At 45.9% G+C, this 26,521-nt stretch overlaps 1 protein-coding gene across 1 annotated transcript in view; it reads right to left on the reverse strand.

Annotated features, from left to right (window-relative positions):
- LOC119379533 (WASH complex subunit 2) overlaps positions 1-26,521 on the reverse strand; it is a gene marked incomplete at its 5' end in the record, with an annotated part of 624,148 nt that overhangs the window by 420,173 nt on the left and 177,454 nt on the right. The window contains 2 exon segments of the mRNA XM_037648828.2: positions 793-875; positions 1,762-1,884. Coding sequence (XP_037504756.1) covers positions 793-875; positions 1,762-1,884 — 206 coding nt within the window.

Here is a 26,521-nt window from a genome sequence, read left to right on the forward strand (position 1 = left end):
GCTTCAGTGCTTTTCACATCTGAACTGCAAACACCGCCAGTGCAAAGAAGTTCAAGAGCAAGACGTTCCGTGGTGCACTATTCGCCATGAGGCCTCTAGACTGTTTTTCCTGTATGGGTGGGGAGGTGTATCAGGTTTTCACCATGCATTTGGCACAACGCACAGCAGATGGCATCACCACCACGTCTCATGCGCCAACGACGCAGTTCATGGAGCGCGCGGACTGAAATAAAGTCAGTTAGTCACCGGAGTCTGTGCTGGCTGATTGCTCGCTCTCGTCCTTTTACACCCAAACGTCACACTACCTTGCTACATACGATCGTTTTGGTGAATGCTGCACCATTTTTAGTGAGACGCTCGACGTAGGGCATTTTGGTAGAAATTTCAAAATATTTTTAAAACATTTCTTGGCATGCTTGCCATTAGCAGATAACTATTGGATGTAACTTGAGTGGGCAATTGAACTAGTTTTATGAAGAAATATGGCATGCATGACTAACTGTACAGTAAGTAGATAATTAATTTCATTGTAATTGCAATTAATTACTAGAAAATTCGCTATAACTTATTCAAACAATCCCACTCGCTTTAAGTTGAGTCTCCAGAACTTTGGCATCATATTGTACAAATTTCACGCATTTATGAACGGTCGATCATAATGCGTGCCGCAAAGAGATAACTTTAGCACTGAACTCGACTGAAAAAAAAGAAAAGAAAGAGCTTGCATAGACTGTTTTCTCATAACACAATTTGGTAGCTTCAAAAGTGTTAACAAAGAGAGCTCTGACTCACTCTTGTTGATGTAGATGTCCAAAAATCACTGTAATCCTCTTCATCAAAAAGGGCACTGGCAGATGGTTTTTGAGTGGCTGTGGCTGCTAACAAAATGTGTGCACTGTCACACAGTAGAATTGATAGCTTGGAGTGGAAGCAAGCACTACAATATACAGGGCACAAATTAATGAAGTGTTTCTAAATCCATGCCCTTCTATCTTACAGTGCCTCATTTTTCACCATACTGTCCAATAAAAAAAAAAGAAAGGTCACTACTTTGACACCCTTGCAAAGCATGCTCTGAACAATCTCTTTTTGGTGCCTAGACGACAAGTGAACCAATGAACACAGGTCAGAGACAGCTTGCAAAACGCAAAGATAAAACTATAAACTACCTAAGACCAGAACAAATTATGGGACGCAATGCTTGAGATACAAAATTCCTAGGCTCTTAAATTCAAACAAAGAACTGTTAGATATAATAAAAAAATCGTCCTCTTTAACAGTGTATAAAAGAAAAATCTGCAAATATCGTTAAATATGGTGCACATTGTTGTGTTGTCAGTGCCAATGACTGCAGGTGGAATAATATGTTGTATTGTTCCTTATGCTAGTTCTGTCACCTATGTTATTTATTGTATTAATGTTAATCATGTTGATCATGTTGTTTATGTTACTCGACCATGTGTTTACTGTCTACATAGCTTTTTTTTTTTAATATGTTGCTTCGCCGAGCACTGATTGTACAGGGGTCAGGGCCTCAGTCAGGCGCATGCTCGCGCCTTTAGCCCTCACCCCTTTGGTTTTCTGTAAGAAAACTATAAAACGTGTGAATAAAAAAAAAAGGATTCTACGTGCAGTGAACATGCTTTTTGATTATGGTAGATTCCTTGAAAGGTATTCATATCTGGGCACATTTTGTCTACACTTTCTGACAAGATACACAGCTTGCATTTACATGCTCCTGTTCACAGCAAGGTGACTCACTATTTTGGGCTATGCTGGTGGCACTCTCATCCTTGTTGCCTATTGACGGTGCGGGGTACATCACTCCTTCCATGCTGGTGGCCCCTTGAGTGAGACTTTCAAGAAGTGCTGCCCCAACTTTATCTGAAGACATCAAACGATGGGTCCGAAATTAGGCACTCTAAAGCACAAAACAAGTAGGTCACTTTACTTGGCCTATCATCTATGGAAGCTTTGAAATTAAAGAAGGAATGACTCCTACAGATGTGTCAATACACTGACGACTCTACAGCAATATTCGATCAAGTGCCAGCCAGAAGAGAGCTCGAGTGGAGAGGAGGCCAGAGGGCCATGACAGGGGCCAATGAGGTAGGGTGCGTCCTGACGATGGATGATAGCATGGCGACAGAAGCACAATAAGCATGGTTTGCACAGGAAACAATGCACGCAGTGCTATCTGTGTCTGCCATACTGCCTGGGCTGGGAAATCAAGATACGATACAGGCTACTCAGATGTTAAGTATCTGAGATACAGATAAAAGATTCTCAGAGAAAAAATGTATCACGTACGATACTTGCCATTTGTATCTTAACATACTTCGATACATATAGGTAATTTCTCATTTAGTTGCATAGTTGGCGCAGTTGCAAGTTTACAGTTGTCTGCTTGTAAACTTCTGACAATCAGTTTCTTTTTGTGCTAAAGGCAAGAACAAGGACAGAGAGATCACAACAACGTATTTCATTCATTCTGTTGATCTCTCTGTTCCAATTATCGTCTTTAGCGCAAATAAATATGACGAGCACCCAAGTAGGCCAATGTATCGCTCTCCTGAACTTCTCTCCCACAGGTAGGCCTCCTTAACTTCAAATGTCCTTTACTCACATGAGAGAATTCAGCGTTCCAACAGCATAACTTATTGTAAGGGTATCTTGAAGGGCCAGTTGGTACATGTTACTGCCATGAAAACAGTGCCAAAACAGGACGGCGGGTAAGAATCAGACAACTGTGTGGAAGTTTATTGCAACGAAAAATATAAACGATAAATAAGAACTAAAAAACGTAGTCATGGTGAGGAAGCAACAAGCATATATGTCTGCCATGTGCCTTGATAATGCCTTTAACTGACAAATATGTAATCTTTTTCAAGAAACACGACTGATGGCTCGCTGATGCATGTGTTCCCTTTTTTCTTGATCATAAACACTTCTCAAATTTTGTGCTCGATCAGATTTGGATATCGCGTAAGGACCCCACAGTCTTCGAACCTCTGTGATCTCTATGTCCACGGCGTAGGCCATGCGCTGAAGATTGTGAGCAAAGCAGGCGTAAGGCTCGTATTTTCAGCTCCCCAAAAGCTGGGCCATTTGTGTAAGTGAGTAAACGCTGAGTAGAATGGGTCAACAACATTGTATATGACATTCCTTTGTCGTGCTGCCGTTCTTACATGGGACAAACTGGCGGCTGCTTGAACAACCGACTTAAAGAGCATGCAAGCAATATCAGGCCGTCGACAAGCAGCACCTTATTCTCATGCGGCTGTGCTCTGCTCTTCGAAGACTGTGGGGTCCTTACGCGATAACCAAATTGAACAGAGTGGAAAATCTGATCATGATCAAGGAAAAGGGAACACATTAAGACGAGAGCGAACAGCGCTAAACACGGGACGGGACGGAGAAGAACAACAGACACAAGCGCTGAACTAACAACCACTCAGCGCCTGTGTCTGTCATTCTTCTCCGTCCCGTGTTTAGCGCTGTTTGCTCTTGTCTTAATCATGTACCAACCAGCCCAGTTAAGCGCACTCCTGAAGGGAACACATGTGTCAGCGAGCCGTCAATCGCGAATCTGGAAAAGGAGGTTGCATAATTGCCGGGTTAACTGTGTTATCATGACATGTGGTGGGCATAATGGTTGTTGCTTGCTCACCATGATCACGTGATAGTCTTGCTTTTCTATTTAGTTCTTATTTAATGTACCGATTTTCCGCTGCAATAAACTTGCACACAGTTGTTCTGTTGTGTGGTCTGATACTTACCCTCCGTCCTGTTTTCATGGCAGTATCATATTGTCATTGCACAACACTCTAAGAGGCAAGGAGGATTTCATAAGATCAACACAGCTACAACGCGCAATCGGCAATTACTTTGTGCCTTGTTTACTAACCGTTCGCCTATAGCTTCTCATCTGTGTAATCCATAACAGCTTGCCCATGCTCTATAAAATAAGAATGTTTATAAACTGATCATAAAGAGCAGCAGTTACATTTTATTTCTAGGTATCAGTAAACATTACTAAATGCAGTTCATGGTACAGCCTCTCGCACACACACACGTGAGCAACAGTCCAGATGCCTTAACACTCACCAAAGTTCTCTAATAGAGAATATTAGCGTGTACAGTATTCCGGTAGACACAGAGATGTTCGTGGAGTACCGGGTTAACGGATGATGGTATCGATATCTTGCGACGCTTCGTGCAGTCACAATTATATGCAAGTTTCTTTGTTTTTGCTGAGTGACCGTGGAGAAAAAAATGTTTAAAAAGGCAATGCATTCAGAACTAAGCCGCTGCCGAGAATTTACACCAGCAGAGAAGTAGGATACATTAGGTTTCTGCAACAATAATTCTGTGCTTGCCTAATTCCTTTTAGAGCCACCAGGTGGCCCCCCGCTTACCTGGCCTCTCACGTTTACGGCTACGGTAACCTGGTTTGCTAATGAAAGGAAGTGTGCGAACCATACGCTGGCAAAAAAATTGGAGCTCACTCAGGCTCACTCAAGAAATACATTTTGCTCCGAGGGCTCACTCGGACTCGGACTCGCCAAAATTGTCCTCAACCAGACTCACTAAACTTTTTCTCAACCGGACTCGCTCAGACTCAGACTCACGGCTTGACCTGAATCTTAGCGAGCCTGAGTGAGTCGACTCGTGTCTGTTAGTGTAAAATTAGCATTTTCAATCATGATGTCAATGCTCTTTATGGCCAATATCTCCCATAATCCGTGCTCTACGATACGCCTTTTGATCTTGCACCTTAAAATACGAGCTGTCAGTGGTTTCAATCCAGTAAGGACATTCTTTAAGAAATATCTGACTCACACAGATATATTTATCAATGACTTCTGGTGGAAGAGTTTGCAGGGAGGTCATGGCACTCCCCCCCCCCCCCTCCCCCCCCCACCCCCCACCCTAACTCATGCCTCTGATCAATAAATATTGAGGTGGCGCATGAACGCTAGAGTGTTGAGATATGTATGAATGGACGAGTATAACGTAAACTGATATAAGACTGATGGTAATGCTAAAGATGAATAGACAGGACTATAGGTCAGCAATAAAAGGTGCAGCTTACTCAGACTTACTCAAGAAATATATTTTGCCCTTAGGGCTCACTCCTACTCTGAACCACCAATATTTTCCTTAATGTGGCAGGTCCTTCACTGTGAGGGCCGGTGGCCAACGCAGCCACTTTAAAGATGAGCGCAGGTGCTTGCGTCCTTTGGACGTAATCTCGAAGATGCTGTTGCATCTGGGCAGAGTTGTCCTTGCACGGAAGGATGTTAGGGGGTTGTGCGTTCCCGCCCTTTTGATCACATGCCAGTGTGGGGCCACCGCACATAGAAGGGATTCCACTTCGATGACGATGACCCATCGTAAATGGGTACAGGTGGAGGCTTTGCTCTCTCCTGGGAAAGTGCCCGGCTCCGGTTTAACCGTGTACATCTGGAGGGATTCTGTCTGGCGGGCCGTACCCTTTTCGTGGCACTGTGTTATGGTTCACCTGGCATCGGCTTGTTGTCAAATCAAAAGAACCATGAGGCGTCGTGATCAGGCTCTTAAATGCCGATGCTGCTCAACGTGTGACGAAGCATCGAAAACCACCCTCAGCCGTGTTGTCGAGGATGATTCTCTGATAACAGCATGGTGTGCCATATATAGTAACATCTCTCTGCTGATTGTAATCTATTGATTTTTTTATCTTGATCATCCAGTTCATACTGCCTGACTGCTTTGTCATATTGCTGAATGAGCTCCTCGTTTCCAAATCTCCGCATTAAACCTTGTAGGCGTCTAACTGCAACACTTTGGTTGTCTGCGAGATCTGTCTTGACGCGCTTCCACGAAAGCGCTACTTCATATCTCCTGTTCTTAAAGGCAATCTTCTCTGTGAATTGCTGTACCACTTCGTTTCCTTGGGCGTCATTAAAAGAAGGGTCCAAAATGCCTATACTGTCAAGATCCCAGAATTGCTTAGGGCTTCAGACACGTTACCTTCTGCGCAACTCGTGCGAAGTACACAAACGTGCACACTGGCTTCTTTAGGAATGCGCCCATCGCATGGTACCGGCCACTGAAAAGTCCAGCCAAGCTTAGTGTTGATCGCCGCTAGTCCGGTGACTTCCTCATGCGAACAAACGTTGTTTAGCACTACCTTCCATGTTTGATTGGCTCCAATTAGTAAGCTTATGCCTACTTCTGCCTTTAAGCTAGGAAGCGATACAAAGTCATCAACAAACTTATTTTCAGCAGCCAGCATCTGCACTAATACGTGTGACTGTGGAGGTTCAATCAAATGATCGCAAATAAAAGGAACCTCTGCCTCGATTTTGTACTTGATGCTGTCAAACTGGCTCATCAATGTCACCTTGACTAAGCTGAGTTACTCTTTTGGCGTGCCACTCGAACCACGAAACGCTTTCACATCTATATTTACCTTCTTCAGTACTGGCAGGCTTAGTTTTCGTTATACATCTTTTCCGATGAACGATCTTTGACTTCCGTTGTAGAGGACTCCTCTTATAAAGCAAGAACTGTGGTCACCTAAAACCCATACTCTAAACGTCTGTAGTAATACGTCATTCTCAAACAAGCTGTCTGGAGATGCTTGAGCGGCAGCATGCAAGCTCGGGCTCGGGCGTTCACTTGGTTTCTTCGTTCGCGCATAGATGGGGTCACAAACAGCTGTTATGTGCTTCCCTTTAGAGTTAGCGCATCGGATGTTGCGTCAGCAATCTTTAGAGTGGTGACCTGACATTGTGCACTTGAAACATCTAACCGATCTGGCCAGATGGCTCTTCTTCTCATGCAAAGGTGCAAGCTTCCGTAGCATGTGCATGTGAAAGGCATAAAAAACAAGTATCTGTCGTCTTGTTAGACTTGCTGAGCAAAACGGAAGCGGTAGGCATCGCACTGGACCTCCTGTCACGCCTTCCTTCTTGTGTGTCGTGAACACAGGACTCTTGCCCTCTTTTCTCACGGGCTTCTACCTCCAGCCATAGATGATCCAACAGGTGCTGTAGTTCTGTCTCTGACGAATGAGTCTCGCTGGGCCTTTGCAGTGAGCTCTGTCGCTTGTAGTGTTCCACCATGACGTCATTGCGGACCACCTTGGTCAGAATCTCGACAAGCATCTCGGCGTATGAAAGCTCCAACCGATAGAGCCTTGAGACCCCTCATGTTTATGGTCACCATATCTAGGAGATTCCTATTGGCGGTCATGTCAGTGGAACATCGTACAGGCTTGAGCGTTCCGAGGTTCTCCAAGTACTTCTGCTCGATGATCCTTGTATTTCTGAAGCGGTTATTCAGAATTTCGATGGCATCTGCACACGAAGCGCTAGTCACTTGAATTCGCTCGATCGCTTTGGCCGCTGGTCCAACCAGAAGAGATTTCAGGTAGTGGAATCTGTCGACATTTGTCACACTGGCGTTTGTATGAATGGCATGCTTGAACACATCCCAGAACGGCTGCCACTGTAGCACTGCTCCGTTGATGTGAACCGCAAGTCAAGCTTCAGTAGTCTTGAAGCGCCGACAACCGGCCTTGAGGCATCACCGATGGAACGATCTCCCAAAGTTGTACCTGAGGTTGCAACGTCGTTGGGTATCGGCAGGCCTCGGTCCACCGTCGTTTCAGGCTGAAGTTGTTCGATGTGATAAGAGAGAAGGGACAACGTTGCTGCCACGTTGTCTTCATACTCAGAGACCGATAGTCATCGGCTGCTTGCTCATCTGTGCGCTCTTCCTCCAGTTGTTCGTTTAGCATTTGAAGTCCGTTGTTGCAGTTCCTCAGTCTGTCATGTAGCACTCGAAGAGCCGGGGCGCTATACTGACTCGATTCAATGAGTTGGCTTGCCTCGTGTGTAAAGCTTGTTAGGTTGCTCGTTTGCCCTTGATCCGATCCATCATCGTTGCTGTAGAAGTCCTTTCATGGTCGGGTCACTTGGATCATAAGGTACCCCAGTTTACTGGCACCACGAAACGTAGAAGAAAGGAAGCTTCGTCATTGAAAAGATGGAAAAGGGGCAACTTTATTGCCCGAAGCACAGCTGCAATGCGTCCATTGCTGGCCGTTCCAAATCAGTGAAGCGCGAGACACGAGCCGCTCCCTCAAATGTGTTAGTCCCATTGTCGTCCTTTTCTTCTAATATTTAACAGGAAGCTTTGAGATTGTTTGAGATCATTCTGTTAAATTATGTGCAGGACGCGAATAGCTAAGTTTATTAGAGAGCTTATGCGAGCACCAACGATAACGCTGGAAGGTTCGATGACTGATGTATAAAAGACAACGCATTCCACCAGCGATCATTCCTCGACGGCCAACAAAAGTGCTTGCTGCTATCAGTGTACAGCGTGTATTGCTTGTACTTTAACTTTTAATTTCCTGGGCACAAGTTTGCCCAAATAAACAGTTTCGTCTTGAACACACCGACTGCCGCCTTCTTCAACGTCACGACCACGTGAGAATATAGTGCAGCAAACGTATTCAAATTCATTATATAAAATCTCACTATTGGAGTCCCCTTGAAGTTAGCAAAGAAATTCACGCTGATTTCTTGTACATTGTCACAAGAAATCGGAAGCTGACAAGTAGCACGGCTTTAGATCAACATGCAATGCATTCAGAACTTTGACAACCACTAAGCCCTGGCGTCCTATATTCAGGACACAAAGATTCTGCATTGCTGTGAATGATGCGATGCGTAAGTGTTAGCAAAGGCCCACTTTGTAAATAAGCCCTTCAACAATAGAGAAAATTACAGCAGCTATAGAGAGACTAGTTAATAAGTACAAGGTCATCAAAAATTCGGTTGCGACTGTTGTCTTTTTCATCTTCCACCATCTTAGTTTCAACTTTGCAAGAGTTTCGAGGAAGACGATGATGAAAAAACTACCAATTATGCTGGAACAGCAGCACTGAGGATATGCCACATCCTTCTTGCAACTTCATTATTTATGTCACAACGTATGGCCATTTTTGTTTGTGTCCTTTTTATAGAACACCAGGACCGAAAGGTTTAATGTGCACCTATATCTAAGAATACATGGGACTTCTTACACTTTGTCCCCACTAGAATGCGCCCACTGTGGCCAGCGACTGAGCTGGGTACAAGTGGTTTGCGAAGGTGCGAGACGGGCAGACCATAGACAGCAGCCGTAAGCACATCCCCAAGTCTTGTTAGCAGTACAGCCAGTGATCTTACACACCTACGTATACTGAGGAAATGCTGGATGTGCTTTTGTCACGACAATTATCCATGTGTCCAAACTTTGGTTCACACCGATGCCGCCCAAGAAAAGAATCCAGAAGGCTGACACGTGGCACATTCCTGATGAAATCCCACTGTGCCGCCACTGTACAAAGCTGGCCACTTCTACGAGATCTGCAAATACTGCTGAGAGGGACTTAAGCATTTTTGCAGAAACACTCCTTGCCTAAGAAACTGTGAGCACCTTTCTGAAATCCAGGAGTCCATGTGCTAAAGCCTCACAACAACATGAGCTTCGATCAACAATGCTGCTGAGGTATCACTGAGCCCATGTCCATCCTCAAGCTCCCTGAAACAACATTCCCAAAGCCTGCATTGGCAAAACTATAATCAGACCTGAGGAGGTAAGGTCGCTGTTGACGCAGGAACAGAACTTCAGCGCTGATTTCGAAATATGATGACGATGGATGTGAGAGCAGTGCAGAAAGAGTGACACTGCCTCTAATTTGTGTTTATAGATGGCTACAATATTACTGCTCCAGCAGATACTGGTGTGGACCCTTCAGTTACAAGTAGAAACTTTGCCAGAAGACTAAAGAAAGTGCAAACTCCTTGAGAGGTCTACAAGTTCAAACCACAGGAGGACACTTTATTGACCCCACAGGCATGTGCACTTCTAGAATTTGTATAAGCAGCTTCATGCATGTTGCCTGCTTCATCGTCCTCTCGGAAAGCTCAAGGAATTTAATAATTGGAGTGGAACTTACAGCAGTGAAAACTTATTGCAAGAGTGTTAAGTGTCATCCTCAATGAAGCATGCTATCACAATGTTTGAGCGTGAAGCACAATTTGATGCACTTCAGATTATAGATGACGTCACACAGTACCCTCCATATCCAGCACAGATGTCGCCATAAGAAGCAATGAATTCAGTGACTAGATGATGGAAGAGCAGAGTGTAACCCTGGGCTCTTAATCCATAAAGGGATCTTAACAGCGCAGCCGTTTCAGCTCGGCAACGATTTCGTAAAAACTTGGCTGGGTATGAACCACAGAACTTGGGCAAGCCCCACAACTGAGTAAGTAGGTGCGAGGGGAAGTGAAGACAGTGGAGGGAGAGAGCAGAGTGGGGGGAGAGCAGTGGCGAAGGAGGGTGCGAGAAAGTAAAGCCTAGGGGAACGGAGCCGGGAAGGGGGAGGGAGGGCCGCAAACTCTGCTCGGCCAAGTGGAGAGGAGAAGTAAAATATAACGAAATAAAATTTCTTGGCGAGGCACGATTCGAACCCGGACACCCACAGCCTGAAGGCGAGCATTGCAACCACTCGGCTGTCCAGGCATACTAGCAGAAGAAGCATTTATGGAAACCATATGATTGCGTTGCTATGGGCAAGAGAATGAGAAAAAGAAAAAAAGAGAGAAAGAGAAACAGAGAGAAAGAGAAAGATATATTAAGAGAGAGGCTCAACTTGGCTTTCATAGGCTTAAGTGGCCCTCTCTATGGCCATGTGGCTATATATAGCCACAACTGACTATCTTTAGGCTAGGCTTGGCTGGTATGCTAAGGAAGGCCGCCCAGCTCAGCTGTTCCTTCAGGCTTCACACCAGCAATGCGCTAAATTTTTTTTTTTTTTGGAAAGAGGTCTTGCTCAGCTGCATGATGGGTATGAAATGGAGCATGTTGGAAAAAAAAAACCCGCATTTCCCCGAAGGGGAGTATGAGGAAGTGCGAAGCACGGGGTGATGCTATGAGGGGGGGGGGGGGGCGCGACTAAACTGCAGAGCCGAGCGAAGGAGACGGCAGCGAGAGAGCACGCTCCAGCCGACCCGCGGAGGTCTGGCCGTTTTTAAGTGCAAAGCACTTTTACTGATGATGATGATCTGTCTTCCGAACTCGTTCCAAAGAACCCGCAATGCGTTCAACTTGTTGGCGGCGTTGCGCACGCCCGAGATGGGGCTCAGGTTGTTGTCGAACCACAGTCGATCGCACACCGCGCAGCTATATCCGAAGCTGCGGTCCAGGAAGTCTCGCTTGAAGCGCGCGTCCGGCCGATCGAATTCGAGGGCCCGCGCTCGCTCACGCATCGCGCGTCCCCGCGCCAGATCGGCTTCGGGGTGCTCGGCTCGCTTCGCACGCTTTCGTTCGGCGTCTCGCCGCTGGCCTTCATCACCACAGGCAATACGCGGGGCGCGCGCAGCCACCGAGTGGAGGGCGGAGCGCGCGCAGTCACGTGGGGCGTGATGTCGCTGCGCCGTTGCTAGAGACGCTCCTCTCCGCTCCTCGCGCCGTTGCTATGGGACGGCGGATTCAGGGTCGCTTATAAAGTGCATTCGCACTTAAAAGAAAACTAGTATCGCTTACGTCCAGATTGCAGATCTGAGCCGTTCTGATGCTACACTACTCTGCACAAACATCCATACACATCAAAACAGCGTTATCACTGAACCAGAAGCTGCAAATAAAGAGCCTTGTATGAGAATTCACCTACTCTTTCTCAAAATCACTGAAAGTCCACAGAACAGCTATTGCCAAACACCATATATAGTCAACTAATCTTTGAAGCCTATTTGTCAGGTCTGAAGTGAATGACAGTGTGCACGACAAGGACAAGGCGAATGCAACAACACGAGCGCCGACTAACAACTACTTACACCAAGGCAATATACAGGGCGTTTTTTTTAGACAATACACATTTTTAAATAAAAGCTCTATGACAGTGACGCTCCAGTCGTTTTCACACACATAATGCCGAGGCGGAAATACTTTGATGTAACTAAAATTAATTAACAAAAACTTGTTAAACTTTTAGATTATTGTCTTGAGGGCAGTGCTTTACATTAGAAAGTTGAAGTGCATGCCAATTTATGGAATACCCATTCATTTTCTAGAAATCACAAAAGTTGCACGTAATTCGAGATATACGTCATCGAATTTTAAAGGCATAATCGATACTGATCGGGCCCGGTGCGCAGAAAACGCGGCCTCTCTGTTGCATCAGACCGGAACTACCCGTGACAAGGAAGTGACGAAATTTGAATGAAGGCGCATCGTACCCATATCTTCGTAAAAGGTGACAAGTCATCAAACTTGCGCCAGTGGATCGCCTTGCCTTTGCGTGTGGTGGTTGGTGCTTTTATGTTTATTTCGAGCTGTATGCAAATGAACCTTAATACCTTTTCTTTCTCTGTGTAGCTAAAACTCAGGGGCAGAATGGCTGACAATTGGGCATGTTGGTTCATGATCCAATGAATTGCACAAACAGCACAGGGACTAAAGGAAGAGACGACGACACACAGAGCGCAAACTACCAACAAAAGTTTATTTCCTTGAGCACAGAATTTTTATACACCACACAAGCGCCACCAAGCATGTACTACAATTAACTTTTTAGAAACGCAAGACTTTTGCTAGATAAGTTCACAGACAGCATGCTGACGCATTCAGGATATAATCTAACAATGTTTTCAGCTTCAATGATTTCTCTTGTCAACTTATCATTCGCGGACGAGGCAACAGTACATGCACCAAAAACAGGTTGACAGCCACATGTTTTACAATGTATCGCAAGCCATCCATCACGCCCATTTTTTACATTGTTGTTGTGCTCTCTGAGCTTATCATTAAGACACCTTCCGGTCTGGCCTATATACATCTTACCACAAGACAGGGTGATCCTATACACAACATTACTCTTGCAAGGAATGTAGGGGACCTTGTGTTTCTTGGCACATATTAGATTTCTTACCGCTATTTTTGCGGTGGCAAAGACTTAGAAGTTTACGAGGGGCTGAAAAACCACTTATACATAGCTTGCATTGACGTCACCGTGGCCGCCATCTTGGGGGACCAGCGGATTGAGACGCTCCGTGAGCTTTTGTTCGAACGCGCTAGGTGACCCGGTGCACCCAAGCATCCTTCACCCCGGTGCACCCAAGCATCCTTCACACCAAAACCCCGGCGTTCCTTTGTGTCCCCCCTTGGTGCGGCTGGCGAACAAAAGAAAGCGGGGAGAGCACAAAAGAGCGCGGGGACCGAACACCTGGGTGTCCTACTCTGCACTGACACACTCTAATGAGATAAAAAGGTCACGGTGGCCGCCATGTTGGGGACCCAGGGCAAAGAACCTGTCTGTGACGTCACGTGCAAGGCATGTATACTTTCGATCATTCTGCCGCTTTTTTGAAATTGTGTGATATCTTGTGGAAGTACGGGATGACAGCGATTTTTCTTGAGTTAGTCTTTGGCACACTGCAGCGCAAAAAACACAACGGACGGTACACTAATGACGACGACGAGCGCTGAACTTGCAACAACCTTTATTGGAAAAAATTCACACATTTATGCTGTCCGACGCAGACGTCATTCACTACACATGCGTAGGAACGCCAACTCTTTATCAGTTGTAGGGATGGCACGCTTACACAATTATCCCCCAGACAGGAAATGCGTTCTGCTTCTATGATTTCGTGGGTGATTCGCGTTTTGCTCTTCTTAATGACGGACATGTTATTTAGCTTGGGTGCGCAATCCTGACACGTTATACAATGGCTGGCTACGAAACCTTCAACATCATTTCCGTCACGTGCATTTTTTACACTGTTTGCATGCTCCCTTAGCCTGTCATTTACGCGTCTCCCGGTTTGGTCCACGTACACTTTTCCGCACTTTAAAGAAATTTTGTACACCACCCCTTCGGCGCATTCAACAAAGGGCTGCCTGTGCTTAGTGCCACAGACCTGCTGCTTCCTTGCCTCTGGGTCGGTCATTCTGCAGAGCTCAGACAGCCTGTGTGGTGCCGTGAATACCACTTTCACGTCGTATCACTGGGCCACCTTTTTTCGAAGTTGTGGGAAAGCTTGTGCACATAAGGTATCACAGCCACCTTCTGCCTGCGTGGTGCGCTGGCTTCACAACTTTGCGGGCGATGGCGCAATTTCTTTAGCAGGCTCTCTGCAACCGAAATGAGGAGGGGCTGGGGATACCCAGCACGGAGCAGTCTTTCAGCTTGACGCTCGAACGCTTCTGCACTACAGTGGGGGCAAGATTTGCCAAGAGCGTTCTTGAGGCACGACATGGCAATAGCTCGTTGGAGTGGGCGGAGTGAGCTTGCGTAAGCGTGCCATCCCTACAACTAACTGATAAAGAGTTGGCGTTCCTACGCATGTGTAGTGAATGACGTCTGCGTCGGACAGCATAAATACTGTTACGGGGAAGAAACTATATACACAGGGTATATTTACCAGCAAAAGCGTACAGCGCTGTCGCAGTCCAAGCGCGTTCCGCCCAGCACTTCGTCGTTGTCATTCGCTGCCCTTCTCCGCCCGTGACATTACCCGCCGGCGGCAGAAGCACCGTCCCGGTGTGATCAGTTCTCGGGGCGAGAGTGGTACGGTTTAAGTCGCGAGACATGAACTATATCGCTTGTGGCTGAAGCTGTCGCTGACATAGAATTGAGTGGAGCGATCTCATAGGTCACGCCAGTGACCTTTCTTATGACGCGGTAAGGGCCAACATAACGGGACATCAGTTTTTCGCATAGACCAACACGTCGCGATGGTAACCACAGCAAAACCAGCGACCCCGGAGAGTACTGCACGTCGCGGTGTTGGCGATCGTAACCACACTTTTGGTTAACCTGCGAGGCGCATAAACGATCTCGGGCGACCTGGCGGGCGATGTCTGCACAGGCCAGTGCATCACGAGCATATGCAGTCGATGAGTCGGCGTCAGAATGCAACATGGTGTCCATGGGTAAAGGCGGGTCGTAGCCAAACAACAGGTAAAAAGGTGAAAATCCAGCTGTGTCGTGACTCGAAGAGTTGTATGCGAAGGTTACAAAAGGTAGGTTGATGTCCCAATCGCGGTGGTCCTCAGAGACGTACATTGCAAGCATGTCTGTCAGGGTACGGTTCAGGCGTTCGGTGAGGCCGTTCGTTTGTGGGTGGTACGCTGTAGTGAACTTGTGGTGGGTCGAGCAGGATCGCAGGAGGTCGTCGACTACTTTAGAGAGGAAACAGCGGCCGCGGTCAGTGATCAACTGACGAGGAGCACCATGACGTAGAATGATGTCATGAAGAATGAAATCAGCTACATCAGTAGCACAGCTGGTGGGAAGTGCGCGTGTGACAGCATACCGCGTTGCGTAGTCGGTAGCGACGGCAATCCACCTGTTACTGGTGGCTGACACTGGAAAAGGTCCTAGAAGGTCGAGGCCGACTCGGAAAAATGGCTCATCTGGGACTTCAATGGGCTGAAGACCGCCAGCCGGCAATAGCGCAGGTGTCTTGCGCCTCTGACAGAGGTCGCGCGTCGCAACGTACTGTCGCACAGAACGGTAGAGGCCAGGCCAAAAGAATCGCCGGCGAATGCGGTCATATGTGCGTGACACCCCTAGATGGCCGGCGGTGGGTGCATCATGAAGCTGGGCCAAAACATCGGAGCGGAGATGCGCAGGAACAACGAGCAAAAGCTCAGCACCGTCAGGGCGGGCATTGTAGCGGTGCAAGATGTCGTTGCGAAGGACGAACATCTGTAGGTAGCGGTCAGGCTGTGGAGATTGCAGACCATCTATAATAGGCCGCAGAGACGAGTCGCGGCGTTGTTCAGCAGCTATGTCGTCATTCGCTGCCCTTCTCCGCCCGTGACAATATGTGTGAATTTTTCCCAATAAAGGTTGTTGCAAGTTCAGTGCACGTTGTCGTCGTTAGTGTACCGTCCGTTCTGTGTTTTTTTCACTGCAGTATGCCATAATTATGTACCAACAAGCCCAACTCGACACTTTAGTCTTTGAGGCCGGCTCAGTTGAAAGCGACTGGGAGGGGCAGCCACTGCGGCACTTCTTGCAGACAGGTGAAATAGTTTTTCGCTCCTGTTTTAGATTAAGAAAAAAAAGATAACCACAACACATCGCACCTGAAGAATAAGCTGTCTACTTGTGTATTGCAGAATGCATGGTGATTTTCCAAACAATGTTCTGCTTCGGTGCGCCTTGATTCAAATTTCGTCACTTTTTTGTCATGTGTAGTTCTGGTCTTATGTAACAGAGAGGCTTTTCTGCGTGCCATGAGTGATAAGTTTCAATTCTGCCCTTAAAATTCAATGATGAATATCTCGAAGTACGTGCAACTTTTGCAATTTCAAAAAAATGGGCATGCCGTAAATTGGCACACACTACAACTTTCTAATATAAACAACTGCTCGCAAGTCAGTAATTTAAAAGTTAACAAGATTTTGTTGATTAGTCTCCTCAATGTCATTTTAGTTACGTCAAAATATTTCTGCCTTGATATTTAGTACGTGTGTGAAAGCAACTGGAGCGTCAATGTCATAGAATTTTTATTTGAAAATCTGTATTGTCTAAAAAAAAAGACATCCTGTATAGAAACAAAAACAGAATGCCTCGCATACATGAGACCACACAATCAAATCTAAACAAAGATGATGAAAGCACCTTTTTAGTCATTAAAACCTTTCTAATCTTGAGACACACTTTAGAAGCACCTTCTAGGTACAAGATTTCCCTTTTGCTTAAAGATATCGAAGCCATGCTGACACACGAATAACCCTTTTTGTGAATTGCGTATGCTTCCTATATCAACTGCACGCTTCTCTATCAACTGCAAATGCAAGCCGTGCTGACACATATATTATGCTATGTTATGAAAAAAGCTTCTACCCGACTCCTCTTTTGACTTGGCCACGATTCCCACTTTTTCTAATTGCGCTACGCAACCGCGGCTCCTGCAATGGAAATCTAGATGCCCACCATTCCTACCCCTAACGGCCAGACTGTGTTCCCGCATCCGTTCATTAACCCTTTGAGATGCTGTGTATACAGTTGTGTACTCCATTTGTTTCTGTTATTTGTATCAATGAGGATCATAAAACAAGAGCGCGAAAAAACGACAAACAAACACACAGAGTAAAATGAGCACTGACTTCCAACTAGTTTATTTATGCAGAAACACAGAATTTATAGCACTGACGTATCACAAGAAACGGATAATCACATCATGCGCAGAAAATCCTTTTCTTTATGAAGAAGAGCTATTGAAGGAGTGCTAGTGCATTGATCACCAAAACTTATCAATCAAGATGCCTTCCATAATTTCACGTGTGATCTGTTCCGGGTTGTTAAAGATGATACTCGACTTGACATACTGCAGAACACATCTGCAGCGAGAACAATGATGAGCTAGGTTGCCGTGCTTATATTTTTCGACATTGTACTTGTGTTCAGATAATCTGGAATTGAAACACCTGCCCGTCTGGCCTAGGTAGTGTACCGCACGATAACGGTGCACAATAATGGTGCACGATATACAACGCTTACTGCGCACTGGACAAACTTAATCTTGTGCTATTAATAGCACATGCTGCAGCTTTTTTGCGGTTTGAGTCAGTGATCCTGCAAATCTTAGACAACTTACCAGGTGCAGAAAATGCAACACAAACATTAGCTTGCTGAGCAATTTTTTTCAGATTGTGGGAAAGAGCATGCAAATATGGAACAACTGCAGTTTTTCGCTTTTCTGCAGACATCCTGCAAGACGATTACTCAAACCTGTGCTCATTTCTGAGCAAACCCTCAAGTACTGAGGTTAACAAAAACTTGGGAAACCCCGTGTCTGTTAAACGAAGAGCTTGTCTGTTAAGGCTCTCGGTCGTGACATGAGAAGAGGATTTTTTTAAACGCATTAGTGAAATAGATTAGCTATACTTCGCTTGACAAGTTTTGAATGTGCGGAGTCATACTGAAGCAATGGTTTGTTAGTGCTTGGTTCATATATCCAACAAGTGTGTTTCTCAGTAAATGTCAGTCTAAGGTCTAGAAATCTGATAAATTTTGCGCTCTTATTTTACGATCATGAACTAACTAGCCTGACTTACTGCCACTGTGATCGACTAGGGGCAAAGAAAGATACATAGAGCAATGGATGAAGTGAACTTCCTGCATAAAGAATCTGTGTTCCATTTAACTTCATTTTGCAGTGTACTGCTCCATATGACCACTTTGCTGAAGGCACTACCATAATCGACGAGTCGTTCGACGCACCGCTTCCCACGACCCAGGTCAAAAGTATAATTTTTAAGGGTGTGCGAATATCAAAATTTTCTAATATGAATCTGATACGAATATATAGCTTTGAATACGAATCGAATAATGAATAATCAAGAGAAGTAATTTTTTTCCACCAGTAATCTTTTATTTTACTACATGTTTATGTTGAAAACAGTACACTTGTATGCTATTAGCACAAAATCTGTTATTGCACAGAAGAATATTTGTACTTGCCAGGAGGAGGAGGATACAACTTTTTAAAAGAAATTTCATGGGTTTGGAGCTGGCCGCTTGTTTGCGGCGACCTCTTCTGCCCATGCAATGACTGCTTTCTGCAGTTTTTCGTCGGGGGACTGTATTAAAGGGGCCCTGCAACACTTTTTGAGCATGCTCAAAAAGCGCTGCCGATCGGTAGTCGAGGCTCCCGAGAACACGCGAGCCAAATATTATAGCGATGCGCACGGCCTGGAATTTACAATAAATTCTCAAAGTCAGCTGAAAATCGCTCCCTCTTCTCTCGACAAATGATGTATTAGTCCGCAAAATATGACGCGATTGTCGGCAGTTCCACCATTGGCTGATGTTATAATCACGATAACACCCTCATTATTACTTTCGCTGTTAATTTTGAGTTCTACAAGTAGATAATATGTATGTTTATATTCTGTTATCACGTTAAAAACACCGAACAAACATTAATCATAGCACTTCCGGTCTCACCGACAGCACGTCTGCTCGTAGTTGCGTGGTTCCGTTTTCTTCACAATGCGCAGTGCCGAAAACGTGAATATTTCTGTGCTTTTGACCATCGCCGGTTGCCGCTGAGAGTGGCAGCCGTTCGAGTGTTGCCTCGTCAGCTGGGAACTGCATCGTCGGCACGTTCTCACGACCAACCTAGGCAGGCGTGCAGCATTTCTCCGATAACAACGCTGGCGTCCGGTGATGGCGGCGGTTCGGGGTCGTCTGCCAGTGCCGTCTTACGAGGCGGTGTATCGGAGTATGGGTCGAAACCCATCTCAGCTGTCATTCGTTCCAAACGCGCGCGCAGGTTTGCTTCCATGGTTGGCAGAGCGATGAAAACACTACGGCAGTTCGAGGTGCACACCCAACATTACCAAACCGACGCGCAGTTTTCAAGCACGCGCGGGCTCCGCTCCTCCGCTCGACGAGGACACGCGAGCCGACCGGAAGTTGCCCCACAGACCACGTGGTTGCGCCCAGACGTCAGAGAGAAAAAAATGAAGAAAAAAATTCCGCCGGCGCTCTTGGGCGGAGCCTCGCATTTCCGCGCTCCCTCCCTCCACTCCCTGCCTAGCTTTCCGCGCGCTAGCGGCGTTGAGTAGAGGGAGAAAGCTGCGGAACGTGATTTCTATAATTTGGTAACACCACTTAGACTTGACGGATTCGAAAAATTTTTGCGGCACATGACTCGTAAAGAGTCATACGTCAATAATGAGACTATTCCATTGTCACTCAGAAAGGTGTAGCAGGGCCCCTTTAAGGTCTCCCATGTCGTTTCGGAGGGAGCTGGCAGAAGCTCTCTGGGTGGGGGAAGGCCCTCGCATTCCCAGTGGATGTGACTTTGGTTTGCTATGGCATTTTTGTAGCAATTTTTGCATGTTGAGACAACCTCTCCGCCTGTGAATATCGCTAAGCGGTAAGGAGTGGTTAGGGTGTTCGTTTGAATTCGGTGGAGGATAGTGGCCTGCGCTCTCGTGAGGTTGCTGTGCGGTATGGGGTATAATCTCCTGTCACCTTTATACATATTTATAAGTTCGTTATAGGAGGTCACTGCCTCTCCTATCAGGGGGCCCGGTTCCAAGGACAGCGCGACCCGGTTTGCTAACCCTCGGGCCACTTTATGAGCCTCCTCGTTACCGGGGTTTCCCGAGTGAGCAGGGACCCAGACCAGATTGATTTTGGTTCTGTCATTCTGATTGAAGTTTCTCAGAACTTTGGCTGTATTTAGTCCCACACTTCCCCTTACAAAGCTGAGAATAGCACTCTTAGAGTCGCTAAGGACAGTGTGGGTAGTTGGATGCATAATGGCCAGTGCTATGGCCATTTCTTCGGCCTCCTTGATCGATGCGGCTCTAGTGGAAGCCACATTTACGATTTTAAGTTCTCCGTCCACGGCACTCAGGGTGTATGTGTTGTGTCCCTGGTTGGCGGCATCGACGAAAACCGTGGTTTGGTCTTGCTTGTGCTTTTCGCTTAGCCTATCTGCTCTGGCTTTTCTCCTGGCATTGTGTCTGCCCGCCAGGGTGTTTTTGGGTATTGGTTTGATCTGTAGGTAATGTCTGATTGCGGGAGGTAGTGGTGCTCTGCCTCCCGTGGTGTGTATGGGCTGAATTTTCAGTTTATGCAGGATATGCAGTCCCGTCATTGTGTCTGAGAGCCGTGTTATTTGTGCTGTTTTGTGTGCTTCGATCAGCTCCTCTAGGGTGTTATGCAGGCCAAGTTGGAGGAGCTTCTCGGTGCTGGTATAAACAGGCAAACCTAGGGCCCATTTGTATGCTTGTCGAATTATAGGAAGCGCATGACTGTGCTATATTTAGTTGAGCTTGTGACTTAATTAGGTTCAATTCTCAAAAGTTAACTAGAGCGCAACCACACGACACATTCACACACCCACACACCCACAACCCAGACATCAACCACGCACAGCGCTCACTTCCAACTGATTTATTGATCGCACGGGCTTGAATATATACATGTGGCACATGCGCGCATTAACATCAGGTAAGGCCAGCACACACACAATCAAGACATACATTTCCTTCCTGCTCCTTCCATCTTATAGTCTAGAACTGATGAAGTGAAATTCACTGGGAAACAGAGATAGCGACGGGGTGCTTACACAGCGGTCCTTGTCTTTTTCTATGTAAAATGCCTCTAACACTTCACGTGCAGTTTTTCGCACGTGCAGCACCCTGTCGCTGCACGTGCACTTCACGTGCAGCGACGGGGTGCTGTGTAAGCACCCCGTCGCTATCTCTGTTTCCCAGTGAATTTCACTTCATCAGTTCTAGACTATAACATGGAAGGAGCAGGAAGGAAATGTATGTCTTGATTGTGTGTGTGCTGGCCTTATCTGATGTTAATGCGCGCATGTGCCACATGTATATATTCAAGCCCGTGCGATCAATAAATCAGTTGGAAGTGAGCGCTGTGCGTGGTTGATGTCTGGGTTGTGGGCGTGTGGGTGTGTGAATGTGTCGTGTGGTTGCGCTCTAATTAACTTTTGAAAATGATCTACCAACTAGCCCAACAGCAAGTTCTTTTAGGTTCAATTCGCATGTTGAAAACATTTTCTCTTTTCTTTTCTTTATGTGGTAGCACTGTATTATAAAAAAAAAAAAAAAGCTTCTGCACCCGCCTTGGTGCCTTAGCAGCTGTGGAGCCACACTAGTGAGTACGAGGGCGCTGGTTTGATTCCTGCCATGGCAGCTGCATTATGAAGAGGTCAAATGTAACAGTGCCCATTAAAGAACCCCAGGTAGTTGCAACTGATCAGGATTCCCCCACTATCATCATCATATTGTGGTTTTGGGAGTTTTGGCACTACAACTTCCCAAACTTCTAGTTTGTTATTTTTACGTATATTTTCACTCCTGTTATCCCTGGTCGACACTCTAAGGCAAACAGGAGTGTCGGCGGCGTCGTTCTGCCAAACAACGATCATCTGGGTTGCTTGCATTTCGCTTCTCGAAAACTGTGCGCTGGCTACTTTCCTATCACCGGGCGTGCGGCGATAACGCAATGAAAGCCTGCGAGATAGGCGACATTATTGTTGAGTGGCAAAGACGCCCCAAATACACCTTTTTGTTGGCGTTGACGGAGCCGCAACTCCTGTTCAAAATGCGGTGTCGGTGACGAGCGCGTTATTTCACCACTTCGAGGACCGCCTTCGTGCACTCGTCGCTGACGGCAGGAAACTGACGCTAGCGAAACAGCGAGGCTGGCGAGATCGCACGAACGATACGCCCGGGTGTGATGCGCGTTCGATGGATTCTAAAGGCGCATTGTCGGTAACGCAGCGTAACTACGCGGTATATTCTTCGCCTGACAGGCACCGCGGCTAGCAAAACAATATGTGATGACGCCACTGCGGCCACAGTAAAGGTTACCAAAAGTGCCCACTACTGGCGCTACCATCGAGCTATTTCAGAACTATGACAAGTATACTGCATGGCTGACATCGCGGCATAGCGGACGGACGACTGTGCGGCTTTCATCTATGTTCGCGCGTACATTTGTACGGCGATCCCTTAGCGAAAACCGTCGCAGCTACATATGAAACGCGGTACCTCTGCAGCATAGAGCTGAGCGTCCTAAGTTAGTTGTGTGCAGCGCATCACATGCTAAGCTCACCCAGTTAAACGGCGAAACGCTCACCGTAACGTACGCGTGCGTTTGCCCGTGCGCAGCGAGATTTCTCCACGCTCGGAAAGCGTCGGACCGAGCAAAGTGCTGCAAGTACGTTGTCAAGCCAATGCGGCAACGGCGAGCTACATTTATTTCTGCAAGCGACACGCACTTCATTGAAGCGGTCCCGCGCAAGGGCGCGGCAGTGAATGGCGTGTTTGGGTTGTCACCTTAAAAGCGTGCGGTACACCTACACCAGCGGCAACAGCACTAAGCCGCACGCACTGCTGAGCAGGCAGTTCATGATTTAGATTCCTTAAGATGCTTCTCGTTGATAGGTTTGTCGCGGAGAAATGCCACGGAACGTTCGCCGGTGCCCCGTATTTCCGATGCTTATCCGTGTAGGCATCACCGCACTCGCGCCAAAGTCGTACTAACCACTGGTCGACCACTCATGCACTTACCGTAAGGATGGAAAGTTTGACTTTTTTTTTTTTTTTCAGAAATATATACGGCTGAATATTCGAGTTACTTCGAATATTCGAAACTTCTAGAATACACACGGTTTTCGAATCGAATACGAATACTGCAAATGTAATATTCGACTAATATTCGAAACTTTCGAATATTCGCACACCTAATTTTTTTTCGCTCAACATGGACATGACCGAAAACGAATTTGCGCTATATCTGTAGCCTGAGATTTCATTAAATTTATGTAAAAACAGAGCATGAATGGCTTCAGAATAAATAGATATCTAATTACAAAGTAATTAGGAATGAATACTATAACACACATAAATTAACGTATTACAACATTATTTTTGTTGCAATATAATATCGAATGCTTTGAAATAACAGTGTATCGATTTGACGCATTTACAGACAGTTCTTCGTAGGCGGCGTCTGAAAGGGTTAATTATTATCACCCAGTCTGCCTGACGTAAACTTTCCCACATGTTCATGGAATGCAATAAGTGACAATGGAAACGCACTTCATGAAAACCTTGGCATGCTTCTTCGAAGTTCACCCCACCATGACCATTATGGAACAGATCTGCTGCAGCTTGCCAGGTGCAGAACACACACCTCTGGCCCCTTTTCTTTACATTGTGGGAGCTGCCGTGCCAAAAGGGAATAACGTGGATCTCGTCCCTTTCCCTCCCCTTGGGCTGCCATTCTTGTATTTTTTAAGGCTTTCACAGGCACTGGACACTACCTGAAGGGGGTATCCACCTGCACGCAGACGATCAACTGACGATTTGTTGGTCCTTGCGACACTTGCGCAGCAGCGTCCACAGAGGTTAGGGGGCTTACGCACATAAACCGTTGAAAGTCTGCACTCTTTCCTGTCTTTCTTTCCTTCGCGCTTGCGCAGTACGCTAACCATTCGCTTATGCAGATGCTCACGTAGACACTCATCTTAAAGCAATGATTTTCCTCTAAGGACTTCAAAAGCTGATACCGGCAGATCAACGTGAGCAAAAGAGATCATGAAAAGACATTACTCATCACACCTGGCTGGCTGTATGAGTTCCAGGTATTCGCAAGCGACCTCTGTTACACACCTGCCACATTTAAGCGGAAGATGAACACTGCTCTCCAGTTTAAAATGGCAGTCCTGTCTTGTTTATCCCGACGTTGTGAATTTTTCCCGCTACATTTGATCCTTATGTGGAACAACTACAGACTGTGCTCAAAGCTATTAGCTTAGCAGGGATGATCACAAAGCCACAAAATGTCCCTTTGGCTTCCATTAACTCAACAACTTACCAAACCTACTAATGAGAAATCCCAAGCTATTCTGGCAGGCTTTGAATCCTAGGAATCCTCCTGATATTAAACTCCCAAAAAATTTGCACAAGGCAGTTACTGACAATGATTGTAAAAAAAATATTTAACAACACATTTGCATCTGTCGTCACTACTAGACTTGACATGCCTTCACTGTTTCCACCCTTGGAAAGTTCTGTTTAGGCTGTCACTTTTTTTCAAGGAAAGCATTTCATCTATAATTCACAATACGAAATCTTAATCATCAGCTGGTATGAATCTCATTCACTCTAAACTAAAAAATATGGAAGTAACTTGTGCAGCACATTTATGTCATTTCTTCAGTCACTCTCCTCAGGAATTGCACCAGCTGATTAAAAAAAGGACAAGGTCATTCAAGTCTACAGGTTGGGTTAACAGAAACTCACCTTTGGATTACCACTCTATTTCATTAACTAGTTGTGCCTCACAAAATCATGGAACACATCTACTCAAAGCGTATGGAATTGCACAGCGCGGAATACAGGACGAAACACTTGAAGAAGCACACACGGGCAGCACAGACCGTGTGTGCTTCTTCAAGTGTTTCATCCTATATTCCGCGCTGTGCAATTCCATACGCTCTGAATCAAGACCAACTAGCCCGACTTTCCGTTTTGACATCTACTCAAAAATTCGTTCACAACACCAGCTTCTCTTGCAAAACCCAATGTGAGCTCTTTATTCATGACTTACCCACTAATCTCAACTGTAATGCTTGTCTTTTCTGATTTTGTGAAAGCTTTTCCAGGGTTCCTCAGCAGCACCTGTTATTAAAACTTTCAAAGCTGAATTGAGCTGGCCACCACATATTTGCACCATCATAGAAAAAGCCAATAAGGTGCTAGGATATCGAAGACACAAAGTTCTGTAGAATCCCCCAAGGTGGAGGAAAGCTTGTGATAGGAAGGACCACCCGTTTGTAGCACAGAGCTACAAGGAAATCCATATTGGAAAGGAAAGCTAACCAAAAACACCCTCTCATAACCCTAGCTCCACCTTGCAGGATTTGCCATATATTCAGGGTCCATCTGCTAGTCTCTTAGTTAGCTCAACTGGTAGAGTGACCGTGGTCCTGGACGAATTTTTGTTAACTAAGAAGTAGGGATGGGCGAATATTCGGGCGTTTCGAATATTCGAACGAATATTACAGAATTCGAATTCGCTTCGATACGAATTTAGATTATTCGAAATTTCGAAGTATTCAAAATGAACGAATATATGTATACATTTGACCGAACATAACCCCCTGTAAAGGTGGTTTCACTGCAGCGTCTAGTTGCTGCGCCGCAAAACAACCCATCCAGGGGAAATCTGCCCTGCCGCGAAGCCACACTTCAAGGTTAAATGTACATATTTTTTTAAGTTTAAAAGCGTGCTATATAGGCTTATATGCACTAAGTATAGTAATTTTTAAATTGTAACGTCCACTTATAACTTATACCCTACTGCTATTCAAATCTTGATACTATTCAAGGCTGCTTCCACTTCATTTCAAACCAAAACAGTGACATTCACTCATACCTAGTTCCAATCTTTAAAAATATTGTGCAAGGGTCATGACAAAAATGCTCATTTTTCTTAATAATATGCGGTGAACACTATTTGAACTATTTGATTCAAAATTATTCAACCAAATCACTATTCGCTTCGAACCTCAAATTCACTATTCGCCCATCCCTACTAAGCTTTTATTTTTGAGAAATCCGCGTGGATTTCACTGCAGCTTTGGCTACAAATGAGTGTATGGTAATTGTCATCCTCATAAGCTCAAGCTTGCTTCTCAAGAAATGAAATTAACCACATACAAGATGCTTGTGTGTCCAGTGCTGTAACGTACCTGCAATGTCTAGGAGCCGTATACAAAAAAAATCACTTGTCTGGCGAGGACAGGTGCAGCGATTGGCACTATATTTTTTTCTTCCTGGTACGGGAGCCACGAGTCGTAACCACGAAGCAAGACACATGTGGGAGTTGAGAAACTCTGCTGCTATTTGCAGCAACCAGATAATGTCCTGCTCCCATGAAGCAGCATAGGGCGGTGAACAA

This window comes from Rhipicephalus sanguineus, chromosome 1, assembly GCF_013339695.2.
Source record: "Rhipicephalus sanguineus isolate Rsan-2018 chromosome 1, BIME_Rsan_1.4, whole genome shotgun sequence".
NCBI lineage: Eukaryota > Metazoa > Arthropoda > Arachnida > Ixodida > Ixodidae > Rhipicephalus > Rhipicephalus sanguineus.